Genomic DNA, 17,488 nt, shown 5'->3' with positions numbered 1-17,488 from the left:
ATCTAGAAAAGAAAGTAAATGAATATATCAGTCAGTTTATTAGGGATAACTGTCCTCCAAGTCAAGCACCCACTGCAATATTTTCCCCCAAAAGGTTTCGCTTTGCTCTTGAAGAAATAAATGCTGTAAAGAAAGAAAGAAAAATAAAAGCGAAATAAATAAATCTTTGTTTTGCTGGAAGACGTGGAGGCATGAAGTCATACATCAACAAAAATCTCATATTCTTGAACATGAAATATTTGAATGACACAAGCTATTTGACAGTGTCACTTTCAGAAAAAAATGTGTACGGAATAGGCACCGAGAGATTTTCATATTCCGTAGGGGAAAAGATGCAATTGTATTTTTGCAGATACTTCCACTGTGTTTAGGCTCGAGATGATCGAAGCAAAGGCAACGTTTCAAACAGTTTTGTACAAAATATTTATCCAAATAAATCAAAGCGCTTCCAATTCACATGACAACCTATTAAGCTCCCTCTCTAGATTTTGCATTAATGCACAAATCTGCATTGTAACACTAAAGCTCCACCTATCAAGAGCTTGTGCGTGTGTGAATCATTCATGCATCTGTAAGTGTGTATCTGTATGATATATGGTGATCAGTCACAGGAGGGGTTTTTACTGCGTGATTATTTCTGCTGTGACACTAACGAGCTTCGGCTGCAGATCCACTGCAGACCAATTACACCGGAGAAGAGGCTGCTTGCTTATTACACTCGGATAATCAGTGGGTTTTACCCTCCATGTTACAGCTCCTGCTACACACATGAACATTTGATTTTCTCAGGATGTGCATGACTGAGTGGTGCATTTATTTTCCTATATATGTGTGTGTCTGTCTCTCTGCGTGTGCATATATTACAACTCTGCTATTCCGATAGACAGCAGGCCATTGTATGTGATGCTGTGCTGTCTATATCGTGGAGCTCCAGCTTGTTGATTTATCACTTCTGCATTTTGTGCCAGAGCTCTCCACTTGATTGTGTCTTTGGTGCACTAATATGCCACCTCTGCATGTGTCACATTGTGACCGGGTTCTGTATGAGGGATTTGTGACTGGAGGGGAACCTTGCAAGCAGGAGACCTACGAGGACAGAGAAGATGAGGGGAGAAAGAGGGATTAAAATCTCTCTGTATTCAGTGATTGGGTTATTCTGGAAAGCACTGTCAGCACTTTCCACAAAGAGTTGCAGAAAACCAAAAAGGGGGGTTGGGGAGATCTTTTGATGTACTGTATACTGTACCCGTGTGCATATGAGTGCATGTGTGTGTGTGTGTGTGTGTGTGTGTGTGTGTGTGTGTGTGTGTGTGCATGTGACGCACTCTAATCACCTTAATTATTTCCTCTAATTACCTGCAAACAGCTAATGAATTCCTCAGGAATCCTATCATGTTGTGTATGTGCTCACATCATCATCCGTTTTGCACGGCTGCCATTAATTTGCTCATAAACAAATACAATTAGCATAAAATGTTTCATTACAGGCTCATATATCCGGTTTAGTCCCTGGTTAGGGTACGAAACAGCTCACCAACAGCACACACAAAAAGACAGCATTTTTCTGCATTTCCCCTCATGCCTAATAAACGGTTTGATGAAATGAATGTGGATTAGAAAAATATTTCACGGTGTGTGTGTTTGTTGTCCTTGCGGATGCTTATGTGTGCACTCGTATCCATGTTTGCGCACGTCTCTGTTTGTATTTGTGCGTGTTGCTTATTTTTTCTGCTTTATAAATTTTCCATCCAAGGTCGTCTGGAGAAGAGGGACAATGGACTCGGTCCTGGGTGGACTGATGATGAATGTGTACATTTCATGACAACAAAAGCATAATGACCTTATTCTATAATGAATGGATTCATCATTAAAAATCTCTGGCCTGCGGCAAAGTCTTTTTTGCATATTCTGATGTCACGTCCTCTCTGAACATCACATGCATTTGTAGTCTACGCCTCTGGAGCAGTGCGTGTGTACGAGTGGGTCTGTGTGCATGAGCTAGTGTCTGCATTCTTATTTGTGCAGGTATACCTTTGCATCTCCTCACATGCATGCGTTTGTGGTACCTGAGGAAACTATGGCACACGTTCCCAGCTCAAATGGACCGGTGTTTGAGCCCTCTTTGTCGCAGACATGTTTCCAGACATCTTCAAGATAGCAAAGTCTGTACACGCCATCTTTCCTGTGACAGAGATGAAACCTCCAGCTGAGACTACTTAATGTCACCAAAGCTCAACAGTGGGAAACTGTTTATCAAATGTATTGAAATCTTCATTGCACGTTAAATATGATCTGAAGTGTTAAAATGTTTTCTATATGTCTATACTAATAATATAGCATCACAGCTACTTCACAACATATTTTAGTAATTTTTTATTGATTAGGACCAAACTACTGTTTCAAATCACATTTGATTGGTTTTATTATCTCTTGCGGAGATTTTTTATTTTCTACTCCCCTTTATTTCAGTCATGTTGTGGTTTTAGTCTGCTAAATCTATCCAAAAGCTATTATAACTAAAGTGGTTTTTATATTAATGCATCAGTAATACTAAAATAATAGAATAACACTCAAAAGTATTATAATCTAAATTATTATATTAGGGATTTACTGCTGATACTGCTCACCAGAACTCCTACTTGTAATTTAATCATTTTATATTGAATTATTATTCTTAGTAAAAGCCTATTTTCAGCTTTCCTGCAGCCAGCCGGCACCCTGATTTCACATTAAAAGGCTTCACAAACATAGCGTGATTGATTGACAGCGGTCAATTATCAGGTCCTCTCTGGGCCGTATTGATCTCTGTGCAAGATTAGTATCTTTTTCTCCAGCTCTCTGTCCTGCAGGTCATGTTACATGGTCTGACCCTGCCAAGGATACAAATGGCATATACATCTCCTGAACCGCTCCAAATGTCACCTGCCAGACAGGCGCACAGAGGATGAGGAGTCTTTTTTTTTAACGATTGTTTTGCGTGTGTATGTTTTTTTTTTTTTTTGCAAAGTATGCAGAAGAATAGACAGATTGTCAGGAAACACGAGGAAAGAACAGGGAGTGGCCTGCAGTAAAAGACCAGGTACGCTGAGGTTAATCATTTAGCTATGACGTCACCTCTAGCGTAGAGGGGTTTAGGAGTAACCATACATAATGGAGAATGCAAGCTCATAGGTCTAAAGGATCACGATAGAGATGCTGCTTGTTATACAATGATAATTATTTCATCTGACAGCCTTAGATCTGCTCCTGTTTTAGGAGCAGATGAGTCCTGCTTCAGGATGTGTGCTCTGCAGGTCTACGTTTTCAAGAGGTGAATCAGGTAAAGAACATTCAATTAGACTATCTAACACAGAGTGACAGTCTTACCGAGGGCTCGACCACACCAGTGCATTTCGCTGATCTGCCTCAAAAAACCCACTGAATTTAGAAGCCACAGTGGCTGTACTGTACAGCAGTGGGGGGGAGGAAGCGGTGGAGTCCGGGTGCCAAGTTGAGAATTCAGAGCTTTCCTTCTGTCTGTAGTCAGGTGGGATGACAGGGGGCGAGTGCTGGTTGGTGGCTCTCCGGCGGCTCTGACAGCCTGTCACAGGGAGATCACTGCCACATGCCTGTCTGTCCACAACGCTGACGGCTGACCCGTCCAACACGGCCCGGCCCGCTGGTCATGCCATCCCTGTCTGCTGTCGGACGTCTCTGACAGCTGACAAGACACCTGGGACACGGCCGGCAGGGGCCAGAGCGCTGCTACCTGTATAGACATCAGGATTTACTGCTGCCAAGGAGAAGAGTGTGGAGAAGGAGGAGGAGGAGGGAGCATACACAATTTATTTTCAATAAAAGGATCACATACTCTGCTTTCTCAACTCTATATATATACATTATATAAATTTGCCTTCAATTGATGAACCTTTCTCAGTAAAATTAATCCAGGACAATTTAATTCAGCATTTTCCTTAAACTAATACATGCAAGTTGCTCTGTTTGCACACGTGTGCACTAATTACATTTTTCACTGCATAACTCCCTTTAGATGTGGAGACAAAGGAGGCTGATGGCTGGAGTCTAGGCTACTGAAACATATGGGCCATGTCATTTATCACGTCCGCTGGTGAAGGAATGAGAGCCCATCAGTGGCCTGGCATTGATCCCTGCATGGGCCAGCCATTGTTTTCAGCAGCACCTGGTGGAGTTCTGTCTGCAGTATAGGGGAGGAGGAGACACACAGAGGGTGGGAGAAGATTAGTCTGGGGAGGGAGGTGTTAACATTTTCTGGGCTACTCATTAAAAGTCACAGAAAAGTAGAAACAAGAGAGAAGTTTGACTTTTGATGCTTTTTTCTCTCATATTTCTTTTCTTAAAATAAGGATCTTTAGGGTTTTAGTCCAGTTCTGTGGATGGATAGTGCCTTTTTTATCCTTGATTTTATTTTATTTTCAGTGTTATTTAATTATTTTATTTAGTCTTTTTAATGAGCTGTTGGATATTTGAAAATAAAGTATTTATCCATCTCCAAAGTGTTTATGAAATGGTGGTAGCTGTATGTATCCTTCAATACTACAGCTCCCAGAATTCGGAGGACTAGAAACACTCCACAAAAACTACTTTGTCAGAAATACTAAATAAAAGCAACCAAACAAACTCACACAGTAGATGCGAGAAACAAACAGTGAAATTTACAGGGCTAATTATAGAGAGTCAAGAATGACTTCTGTTGCAAATGTGCCACTGGTTTGATTTTAATTACAATCTGACAGACTTTAATTATCATTGTGTATTTTACAGTAAATAAAACAATCATAAACTCTAACCTCACAGTTATGTGTACATAAGTAAGTAAGTATATGTTTAGTGCTTTTACAGCATTCGGGAAACTTGCATTATGACTATATATCATGTCTTTAAGATTAATCTGTCATCTTGCCCTAAAATGTAAGAAGATGGTAATAATTAACATATGAGTGAAAGTAAGAGTAAAGAAAGAAAAAATTTTTTTTACTATAATATTCCATTTCTTGGCAATGTTCGGGCTTACCAAGAAATCATGTTTACATGAACATAGCTAATATTTCGAGGTGTAATGCTCTGAAAACACACACACACATTTGCTTGCTCAGCATTGTTTGTCTGCAGTAATTCATCACGCAGGCTTTGAGCTATTGATGGAGCCAGCATCCTATAGCAGGCCCTTGTCAATGATTCACTCACTAAGCCCATCTGTCAGGCGCCCTCTGCTTCTCCCCCTCTTCGTCTCAAACACCACTGCTGTTCAGCTCGACCCTCCTCTTCCTCGGTGATGGATGGACAAAGTCCTCGATGGCCGCAAATGGCCGCATTCAACGCAAGAGCACCTCACTGATTCGTTTGTTGTGTAATCCTGCCTTAAAAATCCAGTTAGTTCTTGTCTCAAAGTCACCTGTGGCACAGACCAGAAACCATTTACAAGGCTGAAAGAGAAAGGCTTTGTGGGAAGGTGACTTCTGGAGGTGATTGGTAACTATTTGAGTATTCGCAGCTTAGCTGAGGAGAGTGATCAATAAATCAGCTGCTCTCAGAATCCATCACAATTGTGCCACTAAATGTTCTTAATGCAGTCAGTGATAAACTATGGCCAGAGCACTTCTGGAAGGATCCGGTGCATCCTTGCAGAGCACATTGCTCGAGCACTGAATCACATGGTGAGGGGATGAAGTAACTCTCTGGGACTGAAAAGAAACCTGAGGATCCTGATGTGAGCACAGATCAGTGGTGTGGGGCAGAGCTCAGGTGTGGCAAAGAGTGCCATCTGTGGGCTGATCATGAGAACTGCATAATGAGATGGGATAAAATCAAACTGAAATCTCGACTTTCCTTTTTTTTAAATCACTCTAAGTTCATTCTTAATACTTAGGACAGGAGCTGGAAAATGTTAACACAGCAGCTGTTTATTGGCTTTCTGGGAAATTTCAACTATATCACAAATAATTTAAATAAACACTTAATTGTCACATGTTTCTGATTGTTTGGTCAACAACTGACTAGCCTGATACAGGTCAGGTCAGAGGTGTAGGGCCCTAACAGTGCTCCTCTTATTCCTCCTTGCACAAAGGAGCAGATACTGGTCCTGCTGCTGGGTGGATGTTCATCTACCACCCTGACCATCATGCACTGGCCCATTTCTTGGTATCAAACTGCCCAGACTGTGCTGGGAGACATTCTCGTCACGGCATGAATGAATGCGCCATCCCAGGGGAGCTATTCAACCTGTGCAAGTTGATTGGGCCCCATGTGCCAACTCATGCTATCAGTAGTGACAAGGACACTTGCAAAAATCAAAACTAAGAAAAAGTCAGGAGGGATAAGGAGAAAGTAATGGTCTGTGGTCCAAACTCGCATAACTGTTGACTTTTTGAGGGTTGCCTTCCTGTTGCCTCTCATATGTTGTCCGATTAATTTGCACCTAAGCAGATAAAATAGGTTCAAGCAGTTTATCCTTAACAACTAGACCAACTCGATTAAACGTTTAACTGACTTTTAGTTATACTGTGACGATCAACTGTTTCCAAAATGTTTACTTAACTTTTTTCAGAGCAGTGTACAGGATATACTCCAAAACTAACTGCAACACATGCACACTAACATCGAATATAATACTGGGTTAGTGCAACATACATTTAGTTTTTTAATTTTATTTAATTTAAAATCTCGGTATGGTAGAAAGTTGAGAAGAAAATCCAAAGCAGAGAGTTGAAACAGAGCTCAGTTTAGTTTCAGTCTATTTTCAGAGTGTTTAGCTCTATTTAAAAAAACAAAAACAAAAGGAAACTATGATACAGAGGAATACATATTACAGTGGAACAGAGCCATTCAACCGCCCCAGTCTCATTAAACACTGAAGCACTGTGAGCAGCTTTGGTGTTGACAAACAGACAAAAACTAAAATTAAAACCTTTGCTGCATATTTTTTTATGTATTTCAAATTTGTGTGCTACATTTTTTAACACCTGCCTTTACATTTCTGTTTAATTTTAGTTACCTATGCTACATTTGGACTATTCTCCCAGCTGTTTTAATGGGGAAGATTAAAGCTCTTTAAATATTTTCTTGCAGAGATTCCCTTAGTACCTCTATCTATCAGTTAGTCTATCGCCAACACACAACTACACAAATTCTTTCAAATACAGTGTTGAAACTGATTCATCGACCATATCTCAGGTTAAGTACAAACTAATTGATCTCTAATTCTTCTCGTTCACTCCACTTATTTGTTAACGATATTGTTGCAGTGTGCAGTGATTAATTGAGGCCATACATGGTGCATTTACAGTAAGAACCATGTCAGCAAACCTCTGGCAAAAGCAGGTTTCCTTTCCATCCATTTTAAAACAAAAGACTGTGAGGTGAAGCATAGTTGCTGCATCTCCAGCTGTGCAGAGATCACCGCAGCTTTCACTCACCCTCTGAGAGCCTGGGCCCTCAGCAGTGACCCCCCTCACATCAAACTTGACTGCTCATGTCCTGTCTGCATGCCGAGTTGTCGTGTAGGCTGTGTCGCTCTGTCACAAGACATGTCCCACATTTGCAGCCGCCACCGTTGGCCAGCAGGATGAGAGCGTCTGTCAGGAGAGCTGACACGCATGCCACTTTACTGGGCGACTGACAGAGGGCCACGCCACACTGTCACTTCTTCCAGATCTATTGCCTGAGGATAAACACGGACACACACACACACACACATACAAAGAGACTCACGCATGTTAATAACACAAGAGTAAACAGAGTTGGAATCTCAGAGAGTGACTGACTGACAGGCTGACTGGGTGACCGACCAGGGCTGAGGAAGCTGGAGCACTGTGTCACCCCTCATTCTTACAATCTCCAGCTGTCACATCAAACACTCTGCTCCTGTGTTGCTCCTCCTACTTACTCAACTCCACCACCTTCTCCCGTCCCCTACCTTACGTACTGATATCTCATCAGAAATATGTACTGCAGCGCTAAAACTCACAGTCCCAGCATGTTAGTCTTCATGTGTACTTTTTAAAACATCATTTATAGTACATGGCTGTATCTTACATGGTTCCTCCTCCTATTCATTCTGTTGGATCTGTGGGGCGTTGTGTTTTTAATAGTTCTTACAGACTTATGAAAGGGTTGATTTTACTTTCCAGTATGAGTCCCATTACTTTAATATTACTCCATAACACATGTAAGTGTTCTGAGACCAATTGATGCAGTTTTATTAGATCCTTTTTATTTATTTTTGCTTGATCTAAGGAACAGCTGCTCAGCACTTCAATTTAGTGTTAAAAGACATGCTGAATGTGTTTTGACACTGTCTTGTTAAAAAAAGGAAGTGAGACCCTCCCTAGCAAGCTGTCACCCCGATGGCAGCATATCTTCATATAGTACTTCATATATTAGCTATTTATCATTCAGTCATTATTATTGGGGTCTTCACAGGTGTGCAAGTTCCCCATACTATGCAGACTAATGTGCACTTTACCATCACGGATGCTGGCTTTTAAACTCTGCGTTCATGTCAACACTTTCCACTTCACAATTGAAGACAGTGAGCATATTTCTGTATGCATTTTTGGAGGGGTTGTATTGTTTTAATTTGCATCTGTGGTGACAAACTTTGTTCACTTGCAGCAGTTTTCAGATATGTGCCTGAATTCACCCAGGCTTCCACTTTAGGTGTCATGGTGGTGCAGTATGTAGCATCTCTCAGCAAGAAGGTCCTGGGTTTGAATCCACTGGATGAGTTCCTTCTGTGTGGAATTTGCATGTTCTCTCTGGGTATTCTGGCTTCTTCCCACTGTCCAAAGACATGCATGTTCGATTAATTATTGATTCTAAATTGGCTGTAAGCGTGAATGTTTTCTCTCTCTCTCTGTTTTAGCCTTGTGACAGACTGGCTACCTGTCCAGGGTGTACCCTTCCTCTCACCCCATGATATGCTGGGAAAGAAACCCCCAGTGACTTTCAGGTCCACAGGGATATTTTAAATGTTTTTATATGATCCTTTATGCAGGTAGACGAGATCCTTTTCAAAGAACCCCACAAAACATTTTAGTTTAAAAAAAAATTTTACTCAAAAAAAGGGGGAAAAACACTCAATGCCCTCCCCCAACCAAAAATAAATAAATATTCAAATCAAATACATAAATGTAAGCAACAATTGTTGAATTTAGCCCCTCCATTGGTTATACAGCAGCGAGCCTCTATGATGCATCAATGCTTGTACTGGTAATTTCTGCATCGTAAATGCCTTATGTATACACTTTGTGTTCATTTTGTCCGGCAGCCTCGCCTCTGTCAGTGCGCCCCAGGGTGGCTGTGGCTACAATGTAGCTTACCATCACCAGTGTGTGAATGTGTGTGTGAATGGGTGGATGACTGCATGTGTAAAGCGCTTTGGGGTCCTTAGGGACTAGAAAAGCGCTATACAAATACAGGCCATTTACCATTTCACTTTGTCTGTAATGCTTCTTTGTTATTAGTAAAGAAATTATTTCAATGAAGCTTTTGTTTCTTTTTCTTTTAGTGTGTGTGTGTGTGTCGTATTTTTACTTACAGTAAATCTGGATACACTGTCTGAAATTTGATATAGGAACGTATGACTCTAATAGATTTTGTGGTACTTAAGCCCCTCATTGCTGGCTCTCCACTCATTTGCTGTGGTTTTCATTTGTAAAAGCCCCTCAGGTGCTGTTGTAGTTGCACCATGGGATTGCTGTGGTACAGTATATGGAACAACAGTGTCCTCTAATGGCTGAAAGCTAAATTACGTCCATTGAAATAATTAATGGAAAGATAATGTTGTTGTGTTTTGGTAAAGTAAATAAATAAAATAAAAATAAAAAAGTAGTTTTGGGAGCAAGGCAAAATTTTTAAAAACCTCATTTTCAGTCTCAAACAAAACCTACAGGGATGTCGCATCTGTTCAACAGTGGGCACCAACACTGAGGTGTTTGGAGACTCCGAGTCTTGGAAGTTAATTTGTGATGATAAAAAATGCTGAAAGAGGGTCAGAAGCCAAGTTCTATTCAGCTTTTTTTTAAATCCAAAATTATCTGGTAATGATATTTAACTGTCTAAGTGGGTATACTTACTTAAATACTGAAGGAGTGAAACTGAAATGTTTACATTTACACTTATCGTGCACACAATACTTGACCGACTTTTAATAAGTGGAATATTATCAGGGCTAAACTGTGAATCATGATTCCAGAATAGAAATACCCATTCCTCGGAAATCAACCTGCGTGCTCTGCAGAAATGAACTGAATCAGAAACAACAGCTCATACTGAAAATAATGAGATGTTGTTTATGGGAAAAGTGGTGCCAGTAGCCTGCCAATAGATGGCAGTGTGCATTCATGCAATGCATTTATCTTAGACAGGAGTGAACAAAAGTAGAGCAAGTGCAATTTAGTAATAATAATATTAACACAGAGAAAAACATGTAGCATTACACGTATGTAACATGCAACAATGATCTTTAAGTTTAGGCAGAGATATCTGGTATTTCGTGTGTCTGGTTCGCTGGTTTCAGACTGACTACAAAACGAGTAAAGCTTTTTAGAGACTTACGGGGAGTCAAACCCGCCCTCTGAACCTCTCATATCTCTTTGCATGATGCATTATGTAGGTGTGCCGACAGACAGGAACATCAGGCCCAAGCAGCAGCTCTGTGCGCTTCCCCAGCGGCTTGCTCCAGTGTCACAGTTGTTTAACTCCAGTAATGCAGGCCAATTAAGTATGATGTAGGGCTGCCTGCTGGGACCCCCGCACTTTGAGTTCTGGAGACTCCCAGAAGCTCAGGTCAGGAGGCTATAGGCTCTGGACATGAATGATTAATCCTGAAATTGACTTTGTTTTTCTCATCAGAGGCCCCAGTTGCTGGTAATAGTTAGCTGAATAAGACAAGAACAGCTGTTCCAGCCTCATCATCTAAATAAAACCTGGAATAAAGGAAAGATCGTACCTATGTGTTACTTCAGTGATGATGAAAGTTAGCTTCAACTTCAAAAGCTGAAAACTTGAGCATCACTAATTATGAACTCGTATTTGAATGAGAGCAACTTTGAAATATTATCAAAGATATTCATTTATTGAAAAGGAAATAGATAATACAAATGAAACAAAATCGTTTTTTTCACATAATTAATTTCATGAGTCATTGACAGCAAAGAAAAGTTATCTCACAGGAAACTCATTTGGAGTCTTGCTTTCAGACGTTACTCTTATGAGTTTTATGACATGAGTAGTGTTGACACAGAGTGCTTCCAAAAAGTGCTTTCTGCAGAGTAAATACTGTACAGTGCAATGCCAAGTAAACAATACATCACATCTGATCATTCATTGGTAAACATGGTTCATATCAAAGAACATAAATGTTCAAAGTTTCATCAATACAGTACATTTATAGCAGACTTCACAGAGACCAAACCTCCCAGTCTCAAAGTATATCACATTTAATTATCTCCCTTTGGATTTCAACCAACGACTTTTGATTCCCGTTGCTTTTTTTTGCAACTTTCAGTTCTGTTTCTGTGAGTGCAACCTCATCCGCTTTTCTCGCAGTTCGGCTGCCCCCTGCTCTCCTTCAGTTTGTCTCTCTGGCCCTCCGGAGTCTTGGAGTCTCTTCTTAAATCACTAACCACAGCTCGGAGGTTTTTGAACCTGTCCAGCCGAGTGCTCTGGGCTGCCTGAAGTCTGACTTCTGAACCCTGAGTTGCACTTAGGGAGCTGAGAGAGCGCACACCAGCGAGGCCGCGCTCCTTTCCTGCAGGACGCCGTGGTGTGGTCATAGTGCCGAGATCCTCAGGGTGATCCATGTCCCTGATGACCTCACACAGGTAGCGGGCCAAGTCCTGGCTGGAGAAGGACAGGGTTTTCTGGGAGCGGCGGAAGGTCAGAGGGGACGGCAAGGTTTCTGTCTCTGAAGGAGGAATTGCCAGACGTAGAGCAATCGCGGCACTGCCATTTCCATTAGACATGCCATTTTTGTTGGTGTCCTGGGTGGGCTTAGTCTGCGGGTAAGAGATGATGCTTTGAGGATAACTATATCGGAGTGACTGTGCTGGGCTTGGCTGGAGGGAGCGCTGTAGCTCCACCATGTTAAAGGCATTCTGAGAGACCAACACAGAGAGAAGAAGGGAATGAAAAGAAAGAAGAGAAGAACAGATACGGTTTTCCTCTTGTGTAATCTTTTTTGGGAGTTTAAGAGATAATGAAAAACAACACTGGCACACCACATTAATCTGAGCTGTGCAGCTCAGCTAATGCCTCTGCTAGCTAATTAACCCATTCCTAAGACTGAGACAAAGATCCAGCATGTAAGAAGAGATGTTGGCAACAACATGACCATTGATCAGCCAAGTAATTAATTATCTAATTGCAGAAAGAGGAAACTGCTACTACAAGCACTATTAAAACTGAGGCGTTAACAGCTATTGGTATCTACGTTCTTAATTTCTGCTAATTGACTCACAATTCTATACTCCAGGCAATTTGCGGTTCCAAGAAATAGTTTGTGAATTGAGACTAACAAGATTTCTTGACTATGACTCACACGATATAGCTGAATCTTTATCTAGGTCACGATTATACAAAATAATAAACCACAACACCAAAAAAAACAACAGAAAAAACCCCACAATCTGAGGATGAAACACAAATTTTGTGCTCCTCATTTCAAACAGATAAATTAGTCAAAGCGCAGGCTTGAAAAAAAAAGTGAACCTCTGTTCTAATTTCTTCAAATATTCTTTCAAATTTTTGCTGTCAGGTTCTCCAATTAAGAAAATATCACTCAAAAAAATGGGACTGACATGTACAGGTGTTTGCTACAAGAAAAACACTGAATAAGTGCTGCTGCTGGAAGCACACTACAAAGAAAATTACAGCTCTCCAAAAAGACACTGCACCATCTCTCAAGTCTAGAGCTGCACCTGTGCACATAAATGCTCCACAACATTTTTACCATAGTTTTTAAGATAAAAAAATTATAAAAAAAAAAGCACTGGACACCAACACTGAAACTACGTCCCAGCTGTGAAGTACAGAGGAGGGAACATCCTGTTTGGAAGTGTTATTCCATCGAGCGCCTGAACGGTGAATTAAAAATGATACCAAGATTTCTTTTAAATAGAATGTCAGTCAGGGCAGCGGCACACTACCCGAAGCTTAAGTGATGATGGGGGATGATCCAAAGCACACACACAAAATCTAAAACCTAATTATTTAGAAAACAAGAAAAATCAGGTTTTGGAAAGACTTGCTCTTGGACATCACAAAATCACACATAACATGGTTGTTGCTGTTAAAGGAGAATAAATACTTCCCTAAATTCAACTGCTTTATCTTGCAAATGTAGGTTTTTATCTCAAAACACCAACAAATATTCTCCATCCAGTGTTGATGTTTTATTTCTGTTCATATATACTTTAAAATAATATATCTTAATGGTATCAACATAACCCTGGAAATAAGAACTTAAATAAGTACTCTATGTAAATTTGGTTGTTATTTACTCTCTGTGTCAGAATGCATTTACGTTTACCTGATCTTGCTCTCCTCCACCTTCCTCGTCGTAGTTGAGCACATTCTCTCGGATGTCCTCCCACTCGCCGTGATGCGCAGACACATGGTACACACCCTCCTTTAGGCCCTTGTGTCTCCTCCAGCAGGAGTAGAGAAACAGGCCCAGCATCAACACTGAGGGGTGCCAGAGAGCAGGTTAACGCAGCAGGGAGCACTGTCACATAATTAGCATGAACTCCTGAGCTGAAAAAGCACGGCTTTGGCTGCATATGTAAATCGAAAAAGTTAGGAGGTTCTAGGAAATACTTGACTGCAGTCAGGATATAATTTAATTACAAATAAATAAGTAACGCAGACTCATAATACATGACTGTAAATACATTTTGCATCACACTGACTTGTCCCGTAAGGCCTGTTAGCTGCACTGACTACAGTTAGGACATACTAATAAAACATACGTGCAGACGGAGGCACCACCTTTCTACCTATATTCCCTTTGATGTTGCCTCTCTGTTTCCTGTCTTATCAAAGACCGCAGTTCCTCAGAAACCTATTAACTGAATTTGTACTCCTCCCAGCTTAAACTCAAAGCCTCAGTGGCTCGGAAGAACTCTGAGAGGAATGCAGCGGGAGCCGAAAAAGAAAGGTCCTAAAGCATACACATCAATCACAGCTATTGTGTGCTGAATTATACAACATGCTGGACTGACCTTTAAAGTCCATTAATCTCAACCAATATTTTTCTCCCATCTGCCATCCTTCTCTTTCTCTTTTTTCCTTTCTCGCTATCTGTTTTTACTAGTTCGCAACTTGAATCCCCCTTTTTATCTGTGTACGTTTTTTTGGTCTCTATATATTGGCGCTTGCCTCTGTCTTTCCTTTTCCATTCCTCACTCATTAAGTCTCTCAGTGTTCCTGTTTTTCAGTCCCTCTCTGGCCTCTGCCTGGCCTTGGCTTTTATCTCTCACATGAGATGGGATCCATTTCAACTAGAATAGTTTATATGGTGTGAGTCAAGTATCAGTTTAATTGGAAATCTTCTGAGAAATGCGGGGTAATCACATTAGTCTGGATTTTTCAAGTAATTGCTTCGAAAGAGAATAATGCGGCAACGACTCATCGGGGGTCACGCTAAAAGGTACTCACAAACAAAGACAAAAACAAGTCCCGCGAGCTAGTCTCCACCAACTTCTTATTTCTTCTGCTACACTTTTCTGCTTCTGTTCTGCACTCATGTTAGATAGAAAAATAGAGTCTGCAAGCATCCCCCTCCCTCGATCCTCAGCTGACCCTCCTCAGTATGGGGTAGAGGGGAGAACGGTATTGATCAGCTGACCTGGCTCCTTCACTGTTACGCCAGAGTACCCTTGCAGAAAACATCAGAATTTTGATAAGGCCCGGCACCAACCAGACGACAGCTTGAGCCCCTCGCCTCGAGAATTACCTGCTCTGAGGTGCTGCCTGCAGGCCCGCGCTCAACCCTTAAAAAATCACCTGAATTGATATGAAAAGAATCTCTGGAGGGGAGGAGTTCGATACGCAGCGCAGTGGAGCTTAAGAACACTCCCTCCATCACACAAACACACACACAACTGCTAACAGGTAAACACTGACCACACCGCCCACCCACACACACCGAGGCTGCCTTCCCCCCTACACCTGCAGCCACTACTGCCTCAAGTTATATGGGTGTGTGCAGCTAAACTCCAGTGAGATCAATATCACTCAGGGTGGAGAACAACCATCGCACTCATTCATCAATCCATAACACCACTGCTGCCTCTTTGCCCTCTAACCATTAATATGACCAGGGTATTATGATGTTAGCCTCGATCGGACCGTGCATTATGAATGAGTATGGAGTAAACGACAACAGAGCCTGATCAAAACACTTAACCCTTTCGCTGTAGCTCCAGTCTGAGGTTAATGAGGGAAAAATGAGCTCCGAGACAGATGAAACATCAGCGGAAGACGAGGGAGAAAAGAAAAGTGACGACCGAGCAGAAGGAAATGAGACAGGTGAGAGATGAGAAGGAGTTGGAAAAAAATTATTTATTTATAAAAGTTTCAGGGGATGAAAAGGACAGGCACTTTACAAGATCGTTTGGCAGCCAGAGCCCATATGGGTAGCTAATTTCTGCTATTCATCAAGAAACAGAACGTCAGATCTGATGCTGGATTAATGAGGATTGGTCAGACATTGGCTCATCTGGCTCTGTCAATAACACACACTGAACTCAAATTCTGTAAGCTTGTGATGGCTTATGTAAAACTTAATAATGACTGATCATTTTAACTTTTAATGCATGTTGAGGCAGAGTAGGAGTCCCCCTTTAATTTAGCACCCAGCTAGTGGTCTCACTTAGTGCAGAGAGCGTGCTGTATGCGAGTGTGTTATTGTGGTGATGGGGATCATCATTAAACAACTACATACAGTACAAACAGCTGTTCTCTGACTCAAAAAGTGGATTAATTTTGCTTCCACGTTCAGCCAAGACGGCCGATTTCTCTTTTTTCTTCATTATGTTTTAGTGAAAGATTTATTTTAGTTTATAGTGTGTGGTTTTTTAAGGTGCGAAAATGTAATTACGCTCACCAAAGAGTGCTACTCTAATCTGAATTGCATTAAGGAACAGTTTGTAATTCTTGGTGAGGTGAAAAGTTTGAGCCTTGAATATAAATGCCTCCGCTGCAACAGTGGACAAGCTATTTCAAATGGACTTCTTTTAGTTAGCATGCAAGCAACACATGAATTTTCATGATAGATGCCAAGGCCACACTTCATCATCTTTGAATTCATTATCAAATATTGAAGACTGCTTTGTATGTTTCACTCTCGTGTGTCAGAATAACTGATGTCCCAATACTAGCCACATGCCCTGGAGGGAACACGAAGTTAGTTATAGCGGCAGGGACAGTGTATTGAATTGCCCGAGCGTTTTATAAGCCTGTATGTGACAGAAAGACTCATAAATAGCAACGTGGCGCTATAGAGAGAAGTGACTGCTGCTACATACACACACGGGCATGTGTTTAGCTTTGTGAGTAGCAGAAACAAACATAGTTCCTTAGTTAGAAACCCTTAAAGTAATGCCGTTAACTCATTCCTTTCCTAAACATTAACCATGAATTAATGCAATCGTCCTTCTTTTTTGACACAATTGGCGAGATATCAATGCATATGCATTTAAAAAGGCCCCGCTGGCAGCAGATGTGGGAAGATATTGAATCTTGATTCTATTAGATCTTAACACAGCTTATGAGACCATCAACCATGCAGCTTTATTAGACTGCTTATACAAGCGGGCCAATGCCATCAGTACTTAACTGCTTCAAGTCTAGAGCTGAAACATTAGTTGAATAATGAATTTGTTGATCAGTTTTGATGGCTGATCAAGCTGTTTCCCCGGTTCATTTTAGCCTCTCTCTCATTCGTCTTTCGACACATCGATAGATGTTATGTATTTTCAGCTTCTGCCATTTCATAGAGTAAACAATCAGTTTATGATTGACAAAGAAAACAAACACAATGTCTACCAATACTCAAATTATCTTGTGTCTTTTTCACTCTGAATGTTCTTTTGTGTTTCTTTATAGGCTTCATACTAGTCTAGTGATAGAAAGGAATTAAATTATCTGCCATTCTAAACAGACTCACACTTGTACCTTCTTCTGGAGTCAAAAGGTATAGTTTTCATTTCTTGACTGTTGGCTTTCACCTTTAAAACTGATCATCACTGAAAGTTTCTGCACCTTAACAAAACGAATGCATATTTTCTGTTTTTAAAAAACATTTGTTTTGACTTTCCTCAGCTAAAAAAAAAAAAAAAAAGTAAACCTAATACATGGCTAGGAAAGGTTTTCCATATATGTATTTATACTGCCCCAATTTAATAATGCATGTACTCAGACATCAATCACGAACATGAAAATGTCAGAACGGAGCAGCTCAGTTCTC

The 17,488-nt window shown here is 40.9% G+C and overlaps 1 protein-coding gene across 1 annotated transcript in view; it reads right to left on the bottom strand.

The window, feature by feature from the left end:
* Window positions 1-11,140: 11,140 nt before the first annotated feature.
* LOC308393113 (neural-cadherin-like) overlaps window positions 11,141-17,488 on the bottom strand; it is a gene marked incomplete at its 5' end in the record, with an annotated part of 121,917 nt that continues 115,569 nt past the window's right edge. The window contains 2 exons of the mRNA XM_080876623.1: window positions 11,141-12,116; window positions 13,550-13,704. Of these exons, the coding sequence (XP_080732749.1) occupies window positions 11,550-12,116; window positions 13,550-13,704 (722 nt within the window). The 3' untranslated portion in view covers window positions 11,141-11,549. The remainder of the gene's footprint in view (window positions 12,117-13,549; window positions 13,705-17,488) is intronic.

Source organism: Rhamphochromis sp. 'chilingali', assembly GCF_963969265.1.
Source record: "Rhamphochromis sp. 'chilingali' genome assembly, chromosome: 2".
Lineage (NCBI taxonomy): Eukaryota > Metazoa > Chordata > Actinopteri > Cichliformes > Cichlidae > Rhamphochromis > Rhamphochromis sp. 'chilingali'.
Note: the sequence above shows the minus strand (reverse complement) of the source record. Positions and strands in the feature narration are given on the sequence as shown.